Source organism: Gavia stellata, chromosome Z (genome assembly GCF_030936135.1).
Source record: "Gavia stellata isolate bGavSte3 chromosome Z, bGavSte3.hap2, whole genome shotgun sequence".
Classification (NCBI taxonomy): domain Eukaryota; kingdom Metazoa; phylum Chordata; class Aves; order Gaviiformes; family Gaviidae; genus Gavia; species Gavia stellata.
Window position 1 is genome coordinate 51,221,139 of NC_082637.1, and position 26,707 is coordinate 51,247,845.

The following is a 26,707-nucleotide window of genomic DNA, read 5'->3' on the forward strand; positions in this document are numbered from 1 at the left end:
ATAAGGTGTTCGCTTTAGTGTCATCTAAATGCTTCTTTTCTATACACTTGTAAACAACAAAAATGGACAATGGCAGTTTTACCAATGTTTTAATGCTGGGTACATGTTTGCCAAACGAATCAGATGATACTGTCTCTTAGCAACATACTTGAACTTTTGTTTCATCAGAACCACTTAGTCACAGCTTTGAAATTGCCAGAAATTCCACTCTGCTTCACAGAATCACAGAATCACTAAGGTTGGAAAAGACCTGTAAGATCATCAAGTCCAACCATCAACTAACACCACCATGCCCACTAAATCATGTCTCACAATGCCTCGTCCACACGTTCCTTAAACACCTCCAGTGATGGTGATTACACCACTTCCCTGGGCAGCTTATTCCAGTGTCTCACCAATTCCTGCCAATTTAGGTGTTATCACTTCATTTCAAAGCAAAAAACAAAACAAAAAACCAACAAAACAAATACATGGATCTAAAGATTGTTGCTAGTTCTCAAAAATGCAACAAAAAAATTCCTCCCACTTGCAGACAACCTAAAACAAAATGCAAGAAGTGAATACAGATTCTGCAACCTAGTATTTCAATGCTAATTGGTGATTTGCTTACCTTCACAGGTTTACCTTGAACTCCAAAACCATTTATTATGCTGGACGGGAATCCAAGTATCTCATTTTTTCTCAGCTTATACATCAAAGGCTTGAGTTTACTTGAATATTCCTGTTTCAATTATCAAACCAAAAATGGCTCACAAGCTCAAAGTATAGTGATAAGTTTTAATTTCCATTTGTCACAATCTCTGAGGGTCTTCAGAAGGCTGATTGTTCTGCATTTCAGTTCCAGTCTGTAAAACAGGAATCAGCTTCCTTCGCCACATTTTTGCTCTTTTAAATTGTTAGCTTCTCACAGGCTTTTACTCACAATTAATACAGAAAAACATAAAGGTCAGTGAAATAGGAATACTCTTTCACACTGGGATGAAGGTTTCTCTACATCACACAGATAATGACTTCACTATTTCAAATAGTCAAGCAACAATCACAGAAGTGCCCCACCACAACCTTAGCTGATTTATCTGAACGTATGCAGGTGAAAACTTTTGAAAGCCAGTGCGGAGACAGTCAATATGAACTGAACAAGGCAACATAAACTATGCTTATCTGATGCAGAATATTCCACAAAATATGGTTCATAATGCTACAAAATCTAATTATATGGTAAATAAAAATCTGAATCAAACGTGATTAACTTTTTATTTAAACAACGATGTTTCTCAAAAATAGTCCTGTAGTCCTTGTAGCAGCAACCAAAAAGGCACATAAGTACAAAACAACCTAGAATACAGATCAGGGAGAATATAAAATTTTAAAACGGGCACTCTTAAAGCAAAATCCTGAAATACATAGCTATAGTTTTTATTTTATAAAAATGTACAGCTTACTGTCATCCTTCCTTACCAGTTTCCTCTGATTGGTGTAATGTGTCCATCTGTGCTTACTGAAAATCCTGACAGTATAACCTTCAAATACTACTATCCAATCACATGTGGATTTTATATGCACGCATTGAGTTGTATTTTGGTAGTATTTGTACCATCTAAACTCTTACTAGCTATCTGTGAGTCTTCCCCTCTAAGGTTTAGAGATAAAACTTAGCACACACCATTTCAGTGCTTCAAAGTAGTTTGACTAAGCTAGTATTTAGTTGCTGTTTCAAAACCTTGGTTCATTCTTCACGTTGTTTATGACTCCTCTTCAAGACTGGTACAAAGCCACCCTGACTGAACATACTATAATGGAATTACACTAGTTTGACAATTCAGAAATTTCAGTTTACATGTTTTAAAGTTAATAATATGAAAAACCTCACCCATAATATCAAACATGCATATAATTACATATGAAATGCAGGAAGCAAATAGTATTTAATATGAGTTTACCATTTAAATAATGGAATTCTCTGGCCAGGCATTCCTAGAAAACTGGCTTCCAAAAACAGTTAGAGAAAGATATAAACAAAAAGAATTTAAGTTCCTCCTATAATTCAATAATAAATGATATAATATAGCACAAAATTATCTCTTAATACGTTATCTTCTCCCTTTTGGCAATATTAGGAACAGCCTATCTTCATGGGGGGTGGGGGATGGAATAATTCCTTTAAATTTATTTGAAGTTCTTACATTCTGGGAATACGCAGAGAAAAAGATACATTTCACATGTTTTTGGGGAAAATGGAACATCCATATACATTTTTGAAAATGTTTAAGGGTTTGAAGAAATAAATTTAAAACTTTAAGATGCAACTTATGAAAGAGTTCTGTATGCAACAGTGATACCCCATTTTAAGGAATGCTAGGGTAGAGTTTGAATTGCAAGTACACTGTGTCATTCACCAGTTCCAAAATTCAGTGTTCTTCCCCTCACTGCATTTGTACCATTCTGGAACAATCTTGTTGCTCAGTCAGGTTTCAATGCCATCAGTGGAAGAACTGAAGTGAAGTCACTGTACAGTGTAAAACACTTATCCTGATAATTTGCGGAAAGAGGAATACAAAACAGCAGTCTAATTCAATACAGACTGTGCAGCTTCCTTAAGAAGTGATGCAGCTTTGTCCAGTTCTTGTTCTGTTTGTTCCACTGTTACCACTACTCGAATACTAGAAAAAGAAAACCAGAACATACACAGCAAACTTTACTCCTTGCATTCAGCTTTAGACTTTTCTTGTACTAATGTTAACACATTAAGATCACTATCTCTAGGGAAATTATTACGAATTCAAATTCAACCAGAAACAAGACATATGACTAAACAGAAATCATCAGACTACTTTCCCCCGGCCCCCCCATACACACCACAGAAATTTGATTGTTATCTTTTTTACCTGAAGATGTGCAGCTCATGGAAATGAGCCCAGTAACAGGCAACATGCTGATCACTGAGATTCAGGTAGTTTTGATACAGTTATTTCAGGGTGTTAGCATCCTGTAACAGTCACTGAAAATATACCTCAAAATGGAGCCTTTTCCATTTTTTACAGGACCAACTATTCAATCCAGTCTACTGAACAAAATCCCATCATCGTATGAAAAGACATAGAGAGTCATATCCAATAAAATGAAATAATATATTGACTTCCTACTAACCTGGGTGGAGGAAGACATTTTTCTTCTTTCTCGAGATAGCGGGCCTGAGTTAATGCAATACCACTATTCATGCACTACAAATAAAGAAAATACAGCAGTCGTCAGTCTGGGAACTTCTGATGGCATATCCTTTTGATCACCAAATACATACAATTAACTTTTATGAGTTTGGTGTCAGAATAACTGTAAGTTCTTTCCCAAATGGAGGTTTTGAAGGTTGTGCAAAATCATGTCTAATTTTAATACAGCATAAACACATAGAACACGTTAGGGGGTAGCTTCTTTAGCTTTCATGTCCAAGTAATCAGACAAAAATGCTCTATTAAGTAGGCTATTAAAACATTTAAGTATATTTTCAAGGAAATCAGCTTCAAAGTTTCTTTTTGTTGTGTAGTCTTGTTTACCTGCCACCTGAAAAATAAAACTTCCTCATCAACCTTCATCTCCTTCATGTGGGAGAAAGAGAACCAATGTGTATTGAAGACAGAAAAAATACTACATACAAAACATGAGATTCTTCACACAAAAAAGCAAGTTCATGGACTCAAACAAAAAAAAATTCCAGGAAGCTAGACCTCAAATGGTTAAAATACACCACGAGAACTCTGTTCAAATGATAGCATTTATTCTTATGAACAACATAAAAGTTTTCTAAGCAACAGTTTTAGATGCAAATTTAACTTGAGTTTTGAAGTACAAGGTCTAACATACATTTTTATCCAGTGCTACAGACCTAAACATCTGCAGCAAGAAATGGTTAGAAGATGGTCTTTAATACATCCCTATAGTCAGCAAAGAAACTGAGTTTCTTCCAGCATTCCTGCAAGACATTCCAACAAGTTACCCAACAAGCCTCCCTACCTGTATGCACTTCATTCATTATTCCATTCAAAGGCAATGATATATTTTAATTGCTATGGGAACACTTACGTAATCCACAACTCTTTTGAGTAACTTCACATCATTTTCTCGAGATCCACAGCTCTCTGCCAACTGTAGGTGCAATGCTGGAGAAAAAGATTCTCCCACTACTTTTAAGCCAGAAATCCTAAAACAAAAAAAAACCTTTAATGCACATCCTACTTGAACACACATGTAAAAAGTTCTAGACAGTAAGTGTTTCCCCTTTCTAGGGGAAAGAAGAGAGGGATATTTCACTGTACTAATACTAATGCAGACAAAACATTTCAGCTTGCAGTAGGTAAAGATAACAAAACTTATCAAGTTAATGTCTTTCCTAAGGAATTTACTAAATGTAGTTTCAGCAAGTTTGTGTAACAAATGTGACAACTCCTTCTGCAAAAAGGATTAACGACTCAGAAATTTTGAAAGGATTCTTATGAAGATGCAGGAGAATGTTAGGTTAGGCCTGTATGCTGGTGATAAAAAACCCAGCTAGCTAACTCAAGTCTTTGGAGTCTATATTAAGAAAATAAATAATAATAAATCTTTTTACCCACTTATGTGATAAGAAGAAACACGATTTATTTTTTTGGCAAGACTTCTGTTTTTAAATTATTTCCTGTAGAAAATCTTTACAACATCATCTATCACTTAGTCAGAAGCTCCTCTAAAACTAGCTATATTACTAGAATTGCTCCCACATCCATACGTAGGGACAGTTGTTAATCAGGTTCCTAGAATTTGATTGAATGATTGACATTTGACTGTCAAAAAAATGCTTGACATTTGATTGTCATTGCCCTGACACCACATGTCATCATATTCAGGACTGAGTTATTCCCCTCCAAAAAACTGTATCCAATACCCAAGCAAGACCTCTGGTCTCCAGAATTGTCAGGTCCCATAAATGCATGTCTACCATCAGCCGTAATTTTGATTTCCTGACTTTGATGAGCTTGCCTCACACACATTGTAAGTTTATACCCTCATTTTCAAGTAAGTTTTCTATCTTTACAAAGTTCAAGACCCAGTCAGAGCAGAAGAGATGTTAAATCCACAAACACCAGAACTGGAGCCTATAGGAGAGAGAATTGGCACTACAAACACACTGAATCAATTATAACCTTGAAAAAAAAAATTATACTCTAGCATGGAAAGCATCTTGCATTCTTTCTACAATGCTATTGCAATTCACAGTCCATTCCAGAAAGACAAATCAAACTGATACTCTTCTTCAGCCACAAAACTGCAAACATTCTGGTGTCATTCACCTACACTTGCAAACTAACCAAACACAGGCAATTTCTTTAATACACAAGCACACACACTGCATTTGTCTCACTACTGCACACATATCTAGAGATCGGGGATACAATATTTGGTAATGTAAAGGACCAGGAAAAGCAGTCCAAAGTCCAGCTACGAGACAGAAAGACAATACGCAGTATAGCCATATAACATATCCGTTCTTAGTTACGTTCCCTAGGAGGGACCCAGCTTCTAAGAAGTAGTGTTCTACAAGTAGGGACATGAGAGTAGAAGTTAGACAAAGTTTCACTGTAATTTAAGTCTATTTGCTGGAGAAGAGAGTGTAAAGACAAGCTACTAAAACATTTAGACTTTGTTTAAAGAGACACAGTATTAGCTTCTAATTGTAAAATAAACATAATTCTTTAATTGAAATAGATAATCATAAACTGCCCCCCTCCAAAGAGTAAATGAGAAAAAGCTGAGTAGGAAGCTTTGTATCACTTCCATTCAAAGTGCATCTTTGCCTGAGCAAAATGCTTTGTATTTGTTATACACTTACTCATAGATGCTGCTTACAAGTTTCAAACTTAATTTTGATCTTAAAAAACTTTCTGTCAGCCACACCTGTAATAAATTGAACTACATAATTCATCTTACCCAACTATTTGGAGAAACCCAGGAGTTTAATATGAGGTCTTCTGATGGCAATACTTTAACTTTCATGTAAAGTATTAACTATGTTTTCTGAGCCTCTGTCAAATTAAGATTCAAGAAGTAGTTGAGAATCCAATGCATGCACACTGTAATTTTCCTGAAATCAGAATTCACTTTCCTAAGAAATGCTGGGAAAGTTTCATTTTCAAACAAAAATGTACAACTTCCACACAAAAAAGAGAGAAGTCCGAAAGATCTGATTTTGAAGTAACAAAGGAACAAAACTAGCCTCCTGAACTCCAATGGTCCCTTTTAAGGGTAGTTCTGCATTAGCAAATTAAATATGCCATGGACTGTTTTCTGGCCCTGTGGTGAATGGATATGGAATGACTTAAACTGGCACTTGGCTTGTACCCGGAGCAGAATTAAATACCAGTCATTCCTCTAGCTTACAACACTATGGTTTCTTCCCTCACCATAGTCCATATAAAGACCAACTTTTTTTGGAACGCTGGAGTCACACACCGGTCCTTATATATCAAGTCCTAAATTCCATGGCTTTACACTTCGGTGAAAAGGACAATTTCCTTTACTTTTAATTTGTTCCTCTCACTGTATTTGTTCTATTATGAGAAAGGAGAAAAGCTGTGTATTCTTTCCCACTTCCTTTGTGTACCAACCTTTAGTTCCACTCTATCATAGTAAGAGCACCATAGCGAATTGGAGTCAAGTAGCAGCCATGGTTAGGCAGGGAAGATGAGTGCATTTAACATCACAGCATTAAAAAAAGCTTTTTCTGAAAACTTTGCCTCCTCTTCGAAACATCACACACTTTTTCTAGTGTGGTTATTAATTAAAAAAAAGAAAAACACACTGGACCCTGCAAATAGTAGTTGAAATCTTCTGATACTGCTTTATACAACTGTTAGGATAGTTTTCCTGCTACAGGGCTGCCCAATTCCCTGGTCTTGTTAAATGTTTCAAGCTCTTTCCCAGTGCGACCTAGAAGAACTATTTCCTTTGCAATTTTTTTGGACCTCTATACTACCACACTGTTTTCCACAAGGCAAAAAGTCCTATTACAGACACTCAGGCATTTTGTCTACTTGTTAATTTGTGACTAAACTAATCACTAAATTTAAGTGAAAAAGTAGAATCAGTCACAGGATAGAAAACTAGCAGCTGTGGCTTATTTGCTTCTGTTTTGCAGCGAATATTAACAAGTAAAAGGTTGATAATTTTTCCTTAATTTTTTCCTGTATTTTAAACATATTTATAATTATCACCTAAAAAATGACAAAGAATATTAATTAATTCTCCTTGTAGCATCATCATAACATTCTACTACTAGCAAAGAAGAGACACTAACAGTTTTCAAGATACTCCAGAATTTTAATTTCAAACGTAGAAGCAGCTGGGTATCTTTGACCTAAAAGCCTATGCATTTTAAACCCGTGTTGAAATGGAACACTGCCAAAGGAGACAATGATTATTTAATGGTAGAGTTATTCCAAAGAAGTTGAATGTAGCTAAAGTTTAACATAAGACATCAGCTAAGCAGGAAACTGCTTATTTGAAGTAACAAGCAACTCACACTGAATAACTAAGTGATTAATACTACAAAAAAAATCAGCTTCTATAATCAATCATGCATTATAGATTTTGCGTGTGCTTAAATGTTGGTCATTTCTCTAGTATGTAACAGAAAACTGTTGAAGAAAATTAATTGTAAAATACCAGCTAACATCTATTCTTCACATTAAACAGTTGTTGAATAGTCACAGTAATTTCTGTATTTTTTTAGTATCAAAACCTGTCCGGAAAAAAGGCAATTACTCACTATAGCCATCTTTTAAAACAGGATAGTGTTAGGAAATTTTAAACAGAATCCTTATTTTTCAGATAAATTCTAGCAATTTTCTATGTGCCTCCAGAATAATGAATACTTGTATTACTATTTAACATTCAAGTCTCTTATGTAAGAACAATATTGTATTAAAGGTGATTGCAAGGTGCATTGAATTATCTGAAAGAGTATCTGCTAAGCTACACCCCAAACGCTTTTACTTAGACTTTTTTTCAAAATGCTTATCAACACTTTGTAGCATGGAAAGCTATGACACTCTCCTAAAGACTTAAATCTGTAAGGACTTGAAAACATCCTCACTAGCATTAAGGTATAATTTCATTTCAATACCTGTAACGGGATTTTAAAAACTTAGACTCTTTTTAGTAGCATAACAGAGACAGTTGGAAAATTATGACTTTCTTCCCTTAATATATACATAATTTAGTGTACATATCCCAGTCAAAGCATCTGCAAAACCAGAAATAGATATGGGCAAGGAGAGTTCTTTAAAGCTAGCATTATGAAGGCATGGTCAAATCAACAACAGCCAAAAAACCCAAAAAAACCACACTTACCCCTCTAAAGCTTTGTGAATTCGTTCACATTTAGCCCGGAGAGTCTGAAAAATGTCTACACACACAGAAAAAAAAAAAAGGATAAAAAAAGAAAAAGGAAAAGGCTTAGATAGCCTGTTTCTACTTTACTTTTTTAGTCTAAGATTTAAAAAAAAGCATTTGGAAGGAAAACTATGATATACATATCTATTGAAGTATTAAGTCTCTTCACTACTCTTCATAACGCTCCTGATTCCCATTTCTGCCAGGAAATGACAGGCTTTTAAGATCTGACAAATGAATTACTTCCATTTATCTCATTACTCCAGCTGCATTGGTTCATGATCATATGGAGAGGATGACACAAACACTTGGTAATGGACTTGAAATGGCAGGTCCAACTTATTTATATCTATAAAATATCTACAGTCATGCAGACTCTGCTCCTTGATCCTTTCACCAACTCACTGCAGATTCTTAAACAGGAAACTTTGACTCCTGGATCTGCAAACCTTGGTTCTTTTCCTCAGTAGAGGCTGACCCTCCACTACAGCTAACAGTTCCACAACTTACTTTTAATTTTTTCTTGCTTTTGTTTAAACTCTGGGAACTAGGCATAGGCTGCCAAGTAGTTTCTATTTATTTGTGACAAATTAAATGCTGCATCTTTCTGCAGATGTCCTCCAATCTGTTGATGCTAATGAAGGTTAAAAACAAATACACACAGATTCGGCCAATTCTGTCCTTCTCATATGCCTCTCACCCCCTCCACCCTGCCCCCCCACCCCCCACCCCCCCAAAAAAATCTTTCTTAGGTTCTAGCAACAAGGGCAATTTTCTGACTCCTAGAGCAGAAACTCCTGCCTGCAAACTTCATCCAAATGTCCTGCACTTGATCCTGCCGAAATTGCAGGTGTCTGCACCATGATCATTCCCAAGATTCTTGCCTGGATGCTTACTTGGAGAAGAAAAAAAAAAAATGATGTAGTGCAAGTGGAAAGGAAAGGGTTGTTCAGTCCTGAGGAAATATACTCCCATTTGTTTCTCTTTAACTTTCCCTTCCTCCACTTGTCTTGAAAGAATTTGTTTTCAAGGAAGAAGCATATCACTAGGCTATAAAGCACAATAATAATTTCTTTTTTGCTTAGTGATAACCATCTCTGTCCCTCCTAGCCTCAACTAACTTGCTCATTTTCAGCTGGAAGAAGGCAAGAGGAACAAACACGGAAGAAGAAAAGCAGGATGGGAAATTACATGAAGAAAAAGTCATGCATGTAAAATTCATTAGCTGAAAAAGAGAGAGGACTTAAAAGAGTAAAAGGGTGAAGAATCACAGCAGGGAGAAGTATGAGTTAATAGTTTTGGGTGAAGAAAGACTGAAGAATAAGATTTTCCTGAATTAAGTACCTGGATTATCTTCCATAATATTCAGAGCCTCAATAGCAGCAGCAGCTAACAAAGGAGGTAGGGATGCAGAAAAGCAGTAGCCTTGACCAGACAATCGCTGGGGCGGAAAAAGAAAAAATTAAAGAAAGAAAAAAAAAAATTGTTTATAGAAGTATAGGCAATGTTTTAATAGTTAATTCACATATATTTAAGCAAACTTTCCACCACGCTTACAGGTTCACGGAAGGATTTAAAAGTAGGTCTTCAATTCATCTACAATATTTCATAGAACCAGACACTTTCTGTATGGAATCAAGTGTTGCATAATTATTCATATCATAACACTCCTCGCAAATTGATATTAGTAACTAATTCCCACTTCTAAGTAACTAATCCTTCCACAGCATATAAAAATGAGACCTGGCTTACCTGATGGTCAATAATAAAAGATCTTCCACAGCAAAATCCTCCAATAGAAGCCAGAGAATTTTCCATATTTGCACTAATAAGATCTATATCATCAATCTGCCAATTAAATGAACAAGTTATTAAGAGATGCTTTTGATTACATCAAGACTATTTATAAGATAAATCTATTAAAGATTTATCTTGTTTCATATTATCACGAATACTAGAGAAGATCCACCAAACTATCACATATTAAAATGAAGCTACAATTGAAATAACAATTTTAAGCAATATAAAAGGACTTTAGAAATTGAGATTTATGGATCTGTAGATAATTTACATAGCATCACTCTTTTCCAGGCATTGCAATGTGAAGAACACAAATGGAAAAAACAAGTTCTATAGATACTGGTGACAGTTCCTCAAAGCACTCAAGTGTGACACTGTCGTTTAAGAATGCAAGTAGTCCCACTGCAGCCAGTAGGAGTTAGAGTGTGATTAAAATTGAGCATAAGCCTAGTTAAATCAGAGTCTGAACCTTAGAGACACATTTGTCTTACTTTACTTGTTAGTTGCAAACATATTTTTTGGCAGGCTCTGTAATGCACACTGATGACCACTGCTACAAATTTTCATTCTGAGCAGACAAAACTGAAAGATTGTTTTTAAATTAATTTAACATACAAGCCAATTAATCAAATGGTACTTGTCAAGCATCACAACAGCACTGTTTGTTTCCTTTTCTAAAGCTGCTTAACATTAATTTTCTCTTTTCCACAGTTGGTATTAAGACACTTAAAGTGAAAACAATAGGAGATAGGGGAAGACAGAAAGAGTTCTCAGAATTTGATATTTCACTTCCAAGCTGAACTCAGACACTGTCAGACTGTAGTGAGAGATGCTCCACACTAAGACACTGGCAAACAAAATAGCACTTCCTTCCCCAGCTCAGGTGGCTGTGGTAGCAAACAACCGGAGGACACCGTTTTGGATTTCCAAAGTACTCCTCAACTGAATAAACACCACAAAAGGTAGACTCTTGGAAAACTAGTTTGTCTTAGTCTGCCAGTAAAGTAGTAAGACAACATTTTTGAAAGGACCTTCAAAAGCTTTATCCTATTTTTCCCCACTGGAATAAAAGGCAACAGAGCAAAGTAGGCTGGCTATATGCTAAGAAGATTTTTCTGACTTACTCCTAGATCCTAAATATTTCTGTGTAAGCATGACACTTTTAAATGTATGCAGCTAGAAAATACCACAATCATCATCATCTTACCGAGTGCCCAAAAAAAGGATAAAATTACAAATTATAAAAATTCTTTTGTTATTTTCCTCACTAAAGATAAGTAAAATTATTTCAAGTAAGCACATGAAAGAAAAGTGCCAAGACCTGAATGCTTTAAGACTGATAAAGAAAAATGTTTAAATTTCTATCGTACACTACTAAACATTGTTAATGCCACAGTTATAAGAAATCAATTGCGCAATTTGCTTCTTTACAAGTCTCTTGTTCACAACAAAACTCACAAAAAAGGCACTTACATTTATTCCAAAGTGTTCGGTAATTCCTCTTCCATGTTCTCCAAGGACGCCAAAGGAAAGGCTCTCCTCCAGAAAGATTCTAACTTTGTATTTATACTTCAATTTTATCTAAAACAGAGCAAATGATATAAAGTATTAGTCAAGCCCATCAAAATTTGGTAACAAAATGGCTGGGGGAGATAAGGTAAAGACAGACAAGTACAGTATCCTGAATACTGCAAGAATATCAGCTCTAGAGTTGTATTCTGTCATTAAGACATTTTAAAAGCCTTCAAAATTTTTCCACCTTGAAAGATTAGAGTAAATTTCATAAACGATCATGTAGCAAAAAAAAAACTGTTTTTTTTTAAATAGGCTATCAAGTACTTTTAAAATTATGCATTTTCACAGCATTTTTTCCATTATCTACTAAAATATAGCCCGCACAAAAAGTCAATTTATGCTGAATAGCAAATGTTTTCCTTGGAGCCACTGTTTATGACAGCTGTGTGCGAATGCCTGAAATTTCTTATTTCTTTTTAGATATAACTTAGTTTAATGATTTAGTATCATACAGCATAGCTGAAAATACAGTATATTTACAGGTTAAAAACTAAGACCATGACCAGATACTCATTTGCAAGTCTCATTACATATAGCTTCAGAATCCTAATCCTGATCAGAAATTAAAAAGCAATGTAAGATTTGGGATCGCCATTTCATGAATGTTTGAGAAAGTAAGAAGATAAACAAAAAACTTGCATGCAGAGCTTTTCTATGTAGGCTTAATTATATGATACTATTTCATTAGCCACATGTTTTCATATGCAGAGTTTAGAAGGCAAACTGAAACCACTTACCAATTCTGGAAGAGGGCAAACATCTCCTGTGTTCATATACAATCCTTCCACTACAATAAACCTTCGAGTTACACGGGCCTTGCGAGGATTCTTCAAAGAAAGATACGGTTTCAGTTCGTATCAATTGTTACTAACAAGTGAAGCTCTGAAGATTTTTTGATAGGGAAGGACAGTAATGGGAAGGGAAGGAAGATAATGTCTCTTTTTCAAGTAAGCCTTTACTTTAGTTCAAACTTAGTATTTATAATTTGTAACAAAAGTTGAAATGCCTCATTGGACTAGTTTTTCTTTATTTTGTAATAATTTTAAAGCTCTTAGTTCTTATAAAAGATTTAAAATGCCTTGTTTTGCAACAACTCATCACCAATCCATTTGAACTTTATGAATAAAATACAAACAATACAACTACGGAACAAATAGTACACATCTTGGTCTCTATTACATTCATCATTAGTCTGAGCATTTAGAAGGCTTTTCAACAAGTGGTAAGGATTCTCAATGCAGCACAAACTGCTCACAAGTAGTGTGTTCATAAAACACAATCCAAAAGTATTCATAACATTCAGGTTACAATCTTCTTATCAGATCTCTGGACAATATAGGCCACAAGAATACCCTACACTGGTTTCTGTTTAAGCTTCAATGGTATGATTTGAATTTTGTTGTTCTAAAAATGCCATTCCCTGGTATTTACTTTAAACCTTACTGATATCTTCTGATCAAAGTTATTAAGTCATGCTTCTTACCTTTTTCAGTTCTTATAAAAAGATTCAGAGAACATCTATTTGACTTTTCTGAGTGGTAGGGACCAAAACTAGGCACAGTCCACCCCACAAGTTGGACCAAGTCTAGCGGTAAGACCTACCCCTTCCTAGTCAGTATGTCTTCGTTATACACACATGGTCTACAGTAAGCTCTTGGACACCAACTTTATGTTCACATTCAGCTAATTACATTAAGAAACTTTAACCATGTAGCTAAATCAAAGCACTCTGCTCTAACAAACTAAATGTGTTACACAAATTGCATCACTAGTCTGTCAACCACATCTAAAAACTCCTGTAAAGATTATCTGATAAAAGGTATTTTCCATAAAGGTACGTTAATTAGTATGTTGTCTATAATTTGCTATTAACCAGATCCATTAATGATTTAGACTGATGTTAACCTTATAATTACGCAGTTTATCTACTTTGCTTTTTCTAAGTGTTAGCAAAAAATCAGCTTTCTTCCAATTGTCTGTAACTTCCCAGCATTCTATGAATGAGGCATGTAATGGTGATAGCTCTTCAGCTGATTCTTTTAAAATTCATTTAACAAAGTTATCTGTACCTGCTGATCCTGATTTTAGTAGCTACTTTTGGACACCCTTTTGTATTACTGTCAGAATGAGAAGCAAGCCAACAGACTGACCCAAATTTTTCAAGAGAGAGAACATCTTAAGAGTTGAATGCAAGATAGGGGAAGAGTCTAAGAGTAAAAAAAAAAAGAAAAAAAAAGAATCATGTTCATTCTATAAATTAAAGGATTAGGACTAGCCACTTTTGTGTTGATCTTCCGCTGTGGCATTTGAACTGATAATTAACTTGCATGATTTATTAGGTAAATGCAGTTATACAAATTTCTAAAAGACCAAAACCCAGCTCTGTAATAGTATTTTAAAAACGTAAAATAATCTCACACTTCAGTCATCTGCCCATAAAGATATTCCCCCACTACCAATGCCTGTGTGCTCTCTTCCAGTGGTTACGCGTACAAATGCAAATAAAGAAACAAATAGATTTAAAAAAAAAAACACATCGTAATTACATAAGCAACATTAAATGCTCTATAGAGATTTATGAAAACGAAATGAATGCCTATAAGCATTGCATCCATTCAATTACACAAACCAATAAAAAAATGTGGGGAAGAAGGCACAAAACAGTACAAACATTTCTTCAAAGGAATGTTACCTTTTGATCCTCAGTCTCTTGTTCTTTCAACAGTCGTTCAAGGTCAGCCATATCATTATGCTTAAATAACTTGATGTTACTACGAGATGCTTGTAATCCCTTCTGAATAGCAAAGCAGGCAGCTTCATCTCTGTAAATACAGCAAGCCCTTCTAAGTTTGCACTAGGTTTAACAATTATTCAAAGACAGCTGGCTATTAGGACTGTCTTCCTTTTGAGCAGATACCTGTACTTAGGTGTAGTTAGAACCAGATTTACGAAAGCATCGTATATTTTATTTATGTTTTGAAAACTCATTTCCAAAGCTTCTCAACTTTCCTATGCACTATAGCCACTAAAATCAAGTCAAAGTTTTTTCTTGAAGTGTACCACGGTCCTTTTGTTTGTATGTGACAGAAGTTTGTCTGACCACAGCACTCCATGGACCAGGTACAATACCATGGTAATCATCCCAGAAACCTCTCACTCTATTTGGTCTGGGTCTTAGAAAAGAGACGCAAATGTGCCTGTAACATTTATAGTGGTCCTCCAAGTATTCAAAACCTGCTTTTCAATATACTTTGTGAATTACTATCTCAGTGTTCAAAGAACTATCTGCCATTTTTAAGTGCTGGAAAAGCAAATCTCTGAGCATGATAAGGTATGCAATTTCACAGCTGCTTAAGTCAAGTAACCTTTTAAAAGTGGCAACTAAGTCAAACCTTCTGCACATACTAAATGCAGTAATTTCAACCAAGTTGCTTTTAAATATGGTGGCATCTTTTGTCAGTGAGAAACTGAAACAGTACAAGATTGCTAAATCTTGTACTGGCATCTTGAATAGCGTGCATAATCCTGGTCGTTCGTCTCAAAACAGCTGATCCGGAAAATGTTCAAGGATGACCAAAAAACATGATCAAAGTTATGAAAGAACTTCTGTAAAAGAAGTGAAATAGGCTGCAAGCCTTACACTTAGAAAAGAGAGCACTGAAGAAGGATTTTGGCAGACAAATACAAAAGTATCAGTACCCCAGCAGGCAGCTAAGCCCCACAGAGCCACTCACTCACTCCACCCATGGAAAAGATGTATCAGCTCACTGTCTAAAAATCAAATGCATCAATTGAAATTAGTAGGTGTTATATTCAAAACAGGTATTACTTCATATTTTCTCATGAAATGTTCAAGTTAAACTGCAAAATTACATGTCAGAGAAGCATTGTGGATATTAAGAGATTTACAAAGGTACTAAAAGAATAGGAAGGCTTAAGAAAAATCCGTCAACTACTACTAAATCCAAACCCTCCTCTTTGGCTCAGAAAGTTTTGAGTATTTTTACATTGTTTTTTCACTCTTCCCTTGACCAATTATGACTGGCTACTCTCAGGGACCAGATACCGGACTTGCTGAATCCGTAGTTTGACCCTGCATAGCTTTTCTTCTGTTATTTTAATATGTACCAATATTTATCCAACTAATCCACTGCAAATATGCATGAAGGGAACAACTGTCCTGCAAGAAGGTGAAAAGCCAGCAGTAAACAGGAGAAAAACAAATATGACTGTACAGTTTCTTAAGAAGAAAACTAGGTACTAGACTTGTGTTAGTTTTCGCATGCACAAGTCTTGTGGTTTGGTTTATTTTCAGCTGAGTGCCCAAGTCTGGTGTTCCATGATAAAAGCAGTAACTGATTTGGAGTATTTGGAAAAGAAAAGATATTTGAGCTTTGTACAACAAAAAACTTGATCAAAACCAGCATTATTTTCTAAATCGTTAACTTAATATGATTAACAATAATGAAAAAGAAAAATTGAAAGGAAAACTCTTTAATCTGGAATTTCCCAAGTAGAAAACAATACTTACACAAACACAATGTCCCCTCTTTTTGAATATGCAGGAATAGCACTGGCAATTGTTGCAAATCCATATGAGTATATAATAGCTTCCTCTGTCCTCATGAATTTTGCTAATCGTTCTTCTAACTCTAAGTGCACATCTATTGGAGAGAAAAATTGAAAATATCCTAGATAGTTTACTTGTTTTCATATCAGAGAGACTATCATTGCTTTTAGCAATCATCTAATTGAAGCAAACAGAAGGATTTTTTGTAGGAAGAGTGTTAAAACAAATAACTTCCCAAAAACCAGCTGCAACCAATCCAGCCTTACTTAAACTGACAAGTAACCCAATATTAATCAGAAGCTTTGATAGGTCTGAAAATGTTTATGTAATGTGGTTCTCTCATGTTCTTATGCAATGGTAATTAAAATCTACTTGTGATTAGACCACAAGTAAATGATGCAGCATTCCTGGACTGTGACTAGGGAGCACAGTTACTACAGTCAGACAACAAATAGCTATGTAATTTATAGCAATTAATGAGGTCCTGTTGGCAGACTGTCAGTTCTTCTAAGTTGATGCTTTCACTGCATATAGCACAGCTATCACTATAGCAGAAAACTGCTCTTGTCACGACTGCAATCACATACCATCTCCTGAATGCACTTCAGCCAACTGAGAAGATCACCATCTCCATGCCAGAGATTACTCACCCTTAAGATAAACTGACACAACTACACACACAAGTATTTCCCAAACTGATTCGGTCAAAGTGACCCATGTTAGAAACAAAACACCACTAAATCAAAAGACTAAGAAGGGTAATGCCACATGGTGAGTGGATTGTTACTGCAGAAAGGTGACTGCAGCATTAAGTATTCTGCCTAAGCAAAATAACCTGTATCAGACAAATTGTTATTTTAATTGTGTAACTCTCTTGCCACTACCTGCTTCTGTAAGCAAATGTTAGTCAGAGAATTATGCCTTTTATCAACTGGAAATAAACACGATTAAACAGCAAACAGAAGTCCTTAGTGTGTGACTTGAAAGATCACCATTGGCCAAATGTTACCTTTTTGCAATTATTAAAAGTTCATTGAAACTAAAATCAAATGAGGCAACATCAGTTAAAAATACAGATTCTTCAAAAGCCTATGAGGCACCGTTATGTCAATGTTGCCATGTCTAGCCAGGTACCAACAGAAGAGTGTAGGAAGAAAGAGCTTTGTAAAAATCTTAACTTTGCCATACTAAACAAATATCTAGCATAACCTTTTTCCAAAAGGGCACATCCACCTGATTCATGTATTTATACAATAAAAGCAAAAGGTATGTCTTCAAACAACAGCCTCCCAATCCCAGTCAAGATCATCCAATTTCATCCATAGACTGCAAACTACAAATCATCAACAATCCTTTCCTAATGAGCATCAAAAAATGGAATGGAAAGGAATTCTTTGATTTGGTTTTCCACTGGTTTTAAATGGAAACAAAAAGTTTAATCACTTACTATTTGAAAGTGTTCTTTTGCTACATCTCACTTTGATCCAGCTGTATTAGATAAACCAAACGCTTGGAGAAGCCTAGAACAGCCTTTCTTCTCCAAAGTCTTTGGAAGGAAGGATACTGGTTGGAGCTACTGGATCTACTTTCTGATAGAGATTTTAAGTAGTCCTTTTTCAGAATCTTTGTATCTTTTTCTTTATTGTTACATGGACTTCAGGACCATTGAAACAATTTGAGTGCCCAGCGATCGATACCTAACTGGGAAAAATTTTTTGTTTGAGTGTAAAATACCACCTACATCCTTTAACTAAAAAACTGGAAAAGGTAATAAGACCATCACAGTTAAAAATTGAAACATGCATGCTTCTCGCTGAGCTTTACTCACTGAGCAAGGGCTAAGCGAAAACAGTGGGCAAAAGAAATACTGTCAGCGATAATGAGCTAATGAATATAATCAGATTTGTGTTAAGGAAAAAAATTTCACAAGCCTAGTAAATTTTGCAAAGGGCAAGAACATTTAAGTTCAGAATGACATACAGCATACACGATTTTGATACATCATTACACAAGGGAATGAATGCTTTGTATAATGGTGAGGTTGAAAAGCTTAAGACAGTATTAAGGCTTCACTACTATTCCATCATGATAAAAACAGAGTATTATCTGACTCTCCTATTCTTTATTGCAATGATTTGCTTTAGTCTGGTTACATCACTTGGACTAGCCTAGTTTAAATGAAAGCTGCAAATACTACCTAGAGTATATTAGCACAGAGGAAGACATGGTTGGAACAGCTTTCTACATAATTATAAAACCTTAATAAAGCTATTATTGTCAACAACTGCTATGAAGTGCCAGTTTAGTGCCTACCATGCACTCATATGCAAGTCAAAAGCAGAAGAACTGAGACAGAATCCCACATCAACTTTTATGTATTTTATTGGGTAGCCAGTCCTGATCTTCACAGTAGTACTGAAATTGTGGCTGCTAAGCAATCAACAATAGCCTTGAAAAAGAACCACCACCAAAAAAGTGATACACCCCTCAGCTGTCATTAAGGAGAAAATAACCATAAAGATTCAGTTACATGTGAATATACCAGTATTTCAAGCTTACCATAGGATAAAGGCATGGATGCAGTTTTCAGGGATACAACACAAAGCAAAAATCTCTTAATAGGGACTCACTAAATCTAAAAAAATCCCTTCAAACAGGCAGAGATAGGAAGCATCAAGTCTCCATTCAAAATAAATTATAACATGAGATCTACATTTTCAAATAAAGAGATCTCTAATATTGGTATGAAATATCAGCACGTAAGAGGAGATAATTCTGAGTGACAATAATTGACAATCATCAATTAAATCCTATACAGTTAAGTAAGAGGAAACTACGTAGTTCTGGACACAACATGACTCACTGACCGAAGTCACAGCACACGAAAAATTGAGTGAAAAGTTCGAAGCATACAGCATCACTGATGTAAGAAGTGTTTCTTATCAGAGATTCATAATCCTGCAATACTCAAATGTTTAAAGTCAAGGGAAAATGGGAAGACAGTTTGGGATCCAACCAGACCAGCACGTGTTTGTCCAATTTTAAACCAATTCTCCGTTACTTCATCTGTAAAAGATGATATCTCAAATAGGCGAGTATAGCATCATTTCATCATTAGTGATGTCATGCAGCAATACCACAGATTATATCCCCTGCTTTGTGAAATGGAGCATCTACCTGAAAAATTCAGAACCCAAAGAGCAGCAACCAAACTAAATGCAAAAGCTACACAGTTTGGATCTTAGGATTAGACCTCCGAAGAGGGCAATAAACAACCCAAAGAATCTCTTACTTCTCAGAGAAAATCAACTTTTAACCAATCTGTTTCGAATAATTGCTAGAAAGAAGCAAAGTGAAAGATTTAGAATCAGCCTGGACTTGAAAGGCAGGAGGCATTAGTCCACAAGTTAGTTTGAGCTTTTCAGTGGGTTGGGGGGGGTGGGGTGGTGGAGCGGGAGAAAAAAAAAGGAAAAAAGCCTGTATGAATTCCAACAGATCTCTGCTGAACTGTGATCAGTGACGGAATCTAGCTTCCAAAAGCTCTCGACTAATCAATGGGCTACCATCACCTTCTTTAGAAATGAATTACGGTTCTAGACTAATGAACAATCTAAAAGATTGATGTCAAAGACTCAATTTTGTTCTGATATATAGACTTCTAACAAATCAAGATAGGTATACACCTTGTTGATGGCTTAAAGGACTAGCTTGATTAACTGAGAAAAGTTCAAGCTAGTATTGAATTCAAGTCAAGTCTATAGGAAGCTAAGTCTACGGAATCATTTCGAGTACAAACATGCTGTGAATAGCATCACCTCTGGGAAGAGACCGGAAAGCTCACAAGACGATGAGTTGATGGTTTTAGCCTGCAACTGTGCAGCTATCCATGTATTACTCTTTGGTTTCCATGCAGTATTTCAAAATATCAATGCCTGTAAAGAACTATTTCCAGAGGATGATATTTAACTTACTACTTCTTAAAAAGAATGAAAAAACCCCTAGTAACACCTGCTCATGTCAAAAAATCTCTTAATTACAACATTAAAGTTATCAGTAAAGGAAAACTTCATTCTGACTATAGCGTTACGTAAACTTAACTAATAATCTTCATCATAGAAATCAGACTGCCCTCTTGTGGTCTACTTAAAACTTATTATTAACTCACACCTAAATTCATCATGCATGATTAAATTCTAACATGTTTATTTTCTCTTTCTGCTAATGTGACCAGAACTAAAACAGATTATATTTAACTTTGCAACTCTCCTCCAAGACCAGCATTAGAAAGAGTAAGAAAACACACAAATTGAGTAAGAAACAAAGCTACAAACAATAAACTCCCAATACTTAACAATTACACTAAAGAGTGTGTTAGAGGGTAACTGTTCCGCACAATGATAGAAATAATTTGCTGCTTATATATAGGACTATTTTGGCTAATTTACCAAACCAGTCTGAACAGCTTTAAAGGGAGATCAAAGTTACTCACCAAAAGTACCATAGAACCCTCTAGGTCCACAAGTGCCAACACCATATTTCTTCAAAGATGCCTGGGCTGCACTCTTTAACAGAAAAGAATTACATGAAATATTTATTCTTACACTAGATCTCTAACTCTTCTATACACTTCACATTGACAAATTTTATACCAATGTACACAGGCCAGTTCCTGCATCATGTAACATGGCCTGCTTTACAGAAAGTGTAACAATGTACTGAATTCCATGAAACAATTTTACATCAAAACTATTTCAGACAAGGGTTTAAGCATCATTAACTGTATTCTAATGATTAAGGACATTAGACACCAATCTAACATGATAATCAGCTAGTATGCAGTAAGTACACCACATTAAACTTCAGTAAAAAGACAAACTTAAATAGCGCAAAATTACAAGGTTTATAATCTTGCTTGCTGCTTTAGAAGTATACTTCCGTCATAAAGTTTGTGATTTCTGAAGTAATTCTTAATTTCAAGATAACAAAGTAAAAGAGGAATAATCGCACAAATACAATAACTGGAAGAACTCACCTTAACCTTTTCATTATCCAAAAGTCCAAGAAAGTTAAACGATGCAAAGTTTATACATTCCTTGCCATTAACAGTGATTATATGGGTGGGAGGACTGAAAAAAAAATTGCAGACCTACTGTTATGAATGAACAGTTGCCATTTTCATAAACAATCAAACAATATGGGAGTTTTGTTATCCAACAGTCAAAGGCACAGCTTTTTAAAGACTCCCTCTTTCCACTTCTTCCTTTGCAGCTGCCAATCAATACTTAAATTCAGTGTCAAGTCACAAATATACTACCATACTCAGCAAAAACTGTAGCCCTGTAGTTTAATAAAGAAACCATAAATACCTTCCTGAGATATTTAGTTTAACAATTCCTAGCTGAAAACTTAATTCATACAAAGATGACTCGTGAAGAGGTAAATAAAGCTTCTTCTTTAAAAGGAAAATGTTATCTATTTGAAAGAAGGAGTACTACAAACAAAAAGGAAATTTCATTGCTACTTAATTCCATGATAAAAATGAATTTAAAACCAATGGTTTTGTCATAAAGCAAACCCAAAATACCAATCTTGTACTGAACTGGGCTCCTGAAATATAGGTACTAGCTGTAAGCAGACAAAAGTATTGTATTAACCTGTCATCTCAGGTTTCCAATTCTTTTTAATCCATGCCAGTTTGAATAAATCATGTAATCAGGAAACACAGAAAGTGTGAAAACACCCAATATTAACAAATGAACAAGAGCACAATATATATGAAGCAAAGGGCAGAAAAATTTTCTGCCCTAAAAAATTATGATTTAGATAAACAGTTATTAAAAAATTGAACATAAAAATAACTATTACCCTTTTAAATGCAAGCATCACATCTGTGTGCTGCATTCTAAAAGCAATCCTGTTTTGGCAATTATACACTTCAATACTACAAAATCAAAAGTTTCAATTAATCACTCACAGTGTTGAGAGGTCTCAAAACTAAGCCAAATATAAAACCTTATGTCTGCCCATTTCTGTATGTGTTGTCAAGTATTACAGTTGAGATCCTATACTATTCCTCAAACACAATAGTTTCACCAAACTTCTCCTATGCAGAAACTAGCACTGAGCAATTTTCACAATCAGAATTAAACAGGGCTGCTCAGATGTCAAATGCCTGTGCACAGCTGCTCCTAATCTGGTTGCTGACAATACCTCAATGGGTACATTTGGTGTGCCAAGCAACTAAACTTTAAGTACAAGCTATTCACTACAAGTTAAGAAAAACACTGAACTGCCTGAATTTTACTTAAAAAAACTCGATTATTTTGTTTTATATCTGTTCGTTTGAAAAATTAAGCACATCTTGCTTCAACCAAGCAATTGCGAAGCTTACAAAACAGCTTTGGAAAGCTTTCTGCTAACACAGTGCATGTGCCATGCATCTTCATCACTGTCATTCCATGACATTAAACTGACACAAGCTGAACCTGACTCCACAAAGGAGCAGCCCTGCATTACTGCAGTGCATCTTCTGCACAGTAGTAGCATTATGCAAATGCACAGCAAACTGTCTTGGGAACTGACTGCCATAAATATATACCTGGACCCGTTCCTCTCTCTTGCTCATCAACGAGCTGTACCAAATGTTGGAAGTCCTATTAAGTGAAACAACTACTTAGGTTCACAGATATTCACAAGAACAGACCTATACCTATGCATTTTGGAGCTAACACGAGGTTCAGTATATTCCCAACACACTATTAAACCTAGTAAATTTACAACAATTTGCTCCCACAACTCCACCTCTCAAACCTAGAAAATACACTAATGTTCACCAACGACTTGCCCCTAACAAAGCTGCAGCCCTCATGAAAACACAGCCACACCTTGCTATCAGAATTTTACACAGCCTTCTAAAGGAACGTTCATGGTTAGGCAGAAAACACTCATGGAAAAGCTTATTCCAGTGAATAATTATATCCAAAACATGGATGCTATCAGTGTCATAAAACCTTCCTTGCAACGTCAAAAACAAGTCTTTGCAAAAGGAAAACGGTGAAACACTTAATTTCTTCATAGTTTCACATATCTCCCTTCCACTAGTATAACACAGTTCGTTAGGTATCATGGTTAGGGACAACAGTTAAGAGATACTAAGTGATCCATCTGAAACTGTAAATAAAAATACTATTTCAAGCAATACTCAAAGAACTTGCTTGCAAGTCCTTCAGAAACTGTGTCTCTTAAGGACCAAAACCACTCCATCTGTACTTGGACCTCTCACTTATCTCTGAAATGTTGCATGCATTGCAAAAATAGGTCACAAAAGACAATAAAGTTGAAAACCAGATCATTAGTGCCTTTTTATTTCAAAGCAAAATGAGAATCAGCATAAGAATTTTGCAGACATACCATTTTAGGAAATAGGTCTACATTTTCTGAATGCTATCTTGTACAACCAAGCTATCTTGCATAGATTAGTTCACAGAAAGGCTACCACAAGAAGTAACTGATTTCCGGACTGTGACCAAGCCATCATGGGTAACTTCTTCACCACTGATTCAAGATTGGTCATTTTTTTTGTTTGGACAAGCTTCTGCATTATTGGCTTTGCTTATCATTTGGGAACATTACTGGGACTATGCAAGTGTTCAGCAGAAAGCAGCATACTAACATAAGGCACAAACTACCTTGCATATTGAGGGAGGAAGAAGTCTGCCTCTCCCACACAGTGGGTCAAAATTTTTTCCGAAATATTTAATACTTCCTAACTCGTTATGAGCCTATATAAATCCTATCTACATGTTACTGAAAATATGCAATATTATACCACCACATACTAAAATAATTAAGATTTACGTAAATCACCATTCACAGTAGACATTAACACATGAAAATAATTGAAAGAAGACTACCTGATTAACATCAATAGGGTCTCCCTAAAATACTAATTAAAAAGGGGATGGAAATGCTTTTGAGCTGGAATTAGGACACAGGCACTTTCATTTCTGTATTAATTCTAAAACATGGGTTACATTTATAACCCAAGTTACAATCTTATAGCTGTCGAGCATCTTATGGGAAGGCAGTTAGTTGGCGGTTTAACTCTGACAACACAAATGTCAAGTCTTCCCCATAGCCACTATTAAGTTTAACAGCCACAACACATTAACATTTTCACAATACATTCCCTAGCTGTAAGCACTGGAAAGTAAGTAATTTAAACATTTTCTGAATCAATCCAGAAGATATATTTGTTCAGATTCTTTTTTAAACATCCAACATTTGCTTTAACTCCACAGTTGTGCTTGTTTCAAAATTCTGAACAATACCAAAGGTTTGTTCACAACACAGTTGATTAAAATAGGCATCCCTTTCCAAAGGCAGACTTTTCCGTAGTGGCAGAACCATCAAAATGGAGGTCCCTATGACAGCAAATAATTGTGCTCTGTCACTACATGATTTTAAATTATTAGTGCTCCTGGGAGGATATTAAGAATGCTTATACTGTAAAAGTTGCTGACATAAACAAATCTGAAGCTTGTGAAAGACATTTCAAAGCAATTTTTGAAATACTGTGACTCTTGCCTAAGTCAGCACACATTTTAAAAGTCTTGTAACACACAAGAAAGTAATACTGAGACATAATTTCTTCACAAAACAACTTTGCCATCAAGCATCTACACTTCTGATCGTCCAAAGAGGAAAAACTTTTCATGAAGTGCCAAGTGGCTAGCCACAAAACCAGTTTCTTCTGATGTGATTTGTGATGACACAGTTTCCCCCCAACCCCTACACAGAAGGTGGTAACCACTTTTGGAGATCTAAGTCTACGTAGTCAGAAAAAATGAAACAAATTACTACCAAACAGTACAGACCCACAATGAAGGCAAAGATAAAGTGTCCCTCCCCCTTCCCCCAATATTTTAAAAAAATTAGTTACAACTTTTGAAGTAAGAAATATTTCTTAATAAGATGAGTCTTGATAATGTTGAAAAAACAAGACCATCTCTCTTCAGCAGCAAATTCGGTGCTGCTATCTAAACATGCAATTCATTTATGAAAGATTTTAAGGATATGGAAATACTTAGTAATAAATATGCTCAAAAATATGGACATCAAGTATTTGAGTTGAAATAAAACCCAGGATTTATTTTTATTACATTTACCCTGAAACAATGTTGTAGTTGAGAGCTGGGTGATCTTTTGGTACAGGAGGTACAAGAGGCTCTGGCTGCCATTCTTCAATCAACTCTTCTTTTTCCTGAACAGGAGAAAAGAAATACTGCTTAAAAACTATTTCCATTAGAAAAAACATTATGTGCTAATAAACAGTTGGTAATAGTTGTATGAAAAATTATGGATGTTAATATCTGTCACCTTTCTGAGACACTTAGAATTGATATTATCTCAGCATGTTCAACTGAGGGGCTCTGAATTCTTCAAAGGGAAGGAGATGTAAAGAAAGATAGCCCAGTTGTGCCTGTGCATTAAAGATCTCATTATGTGATAATAAAGAAAAAAGATACCAACTTGGTCCCCCTGCCAAATTTTAATCAATGCTGTTTCATTCAGTCTATTAATTACGACAATCCTCCTCTACAGTTTGTGCAATTGAATACAAATTACATAATAACTGAATATAAATTGCCTCACTTTACTTCCTCAAGTCTTCAACGTGCTGTTTAAACAACGGTGGCATTAAAATACTTAGTAAAGTAACACATACATGAGCAGGACACAATAGACAAAAACTGCCAACTGCACAAGAAATGGTAACAACAACTACTAAAACACGTATTCCCCACCTAACCATGGAGGAATACTGAACGCACATTCATTTTCAAAGTCCTTTAAACTATTTGGAAAACCTCAGTTAGAGGTTAGACCAGAATAACAGGTGCATTAGACTAGTTCCACATAAATTAGCAACCACTCAGGCGAATCACTGACATCATCCTTCACACCAGGAACGCAGAACTTTCCCAGAAGATTATTTACTACTACAGCAAGACACATCTGATAATATATTTGGTAACACACTAACTTTGAATGGTATGACTACAGTGGGTTTATATTTCTCTATTATCTCATAAAGCAGTAGAATATTTAAGGCTACTGATTTTAATACCAAAATATGAATTCTGCAATCGATTTTTTAAAAGACCACAGCAATATCTTTTTCCCTTTTAATTTTTTCCAAATACACTTTTCAAAGCCTCCAAAGAACAAAAACAAATTAAGATATGAAAAAATCAAAAGGAAACTACATGCAACAATACAATCCATCTCCTGCATTTTCATCACTTTCCCTTTACTAGGCTAATGAATAACTTTGTTTCT

At 35.3% G+C, this 26,707-nt stretch overlaps 1 protein-coding gene across 1 annotated transcript in view; it reads right to left on the reverse strand.

Annotated features, from left to right (window-relative positions):
- Positions 1-465: 465 nt before the first annotated feature.
- Positions 466-26,707, reverse strand: part of SPTLC1 (serine palmitoyltransferase long chain base subunit 1) — a 36,157-nt gene continuing 9,915 nt past the window's right edge. The window contains exons 3-15 of the mRNA XM_059833706.1: positions 25,534-25,628; positions 21,399-21,492; positions 20,856-20,928; positions 16,328-16,460; positions 14,489-14,618; positions 12,534-12,623; positions 11,695-11,802; positions 10,174-10,269; positions 9,766-9,862; positions 8,380-8,434; positions 4,078-4,195; positions 3,148-3,221; positions 466-2,660 (exon numbers count right to left, since the gene is read on the reverse strand). Of these exons, the coding sequence (XP_059689689.1) occupies positions 2,567-2,660; positions 3,148-3,221; positions 4,078-4,195; positions 8,380-8,434; positions 9,766-9,862; positions 10,174-10,269; positions 11,695-11,802; positions 12,534-12,623; positions 14,489-14,618; positions 16,328-16,460; positions 20,856-20,928; positions 21,399-21,492; positions 25,534-25,628 (1,257 nt within the window). The 3' untranslated portion in view covers positions 466-2,566. The remainder of the gene's footprint in view (positions 2,661-3,147; positions 3,222-4,077; positions 4,196-8,379; positions 8,435-9,765; positions 9,863-10,173; positions 10,270-11,694; positions 11,803-12,533; positions 12,624-14,488; positions 14,619-16,327; positions 16,461-20,855; positions 20,929-21,398; positions 21,493-25,533; positions 25,629-26,707) is intronic.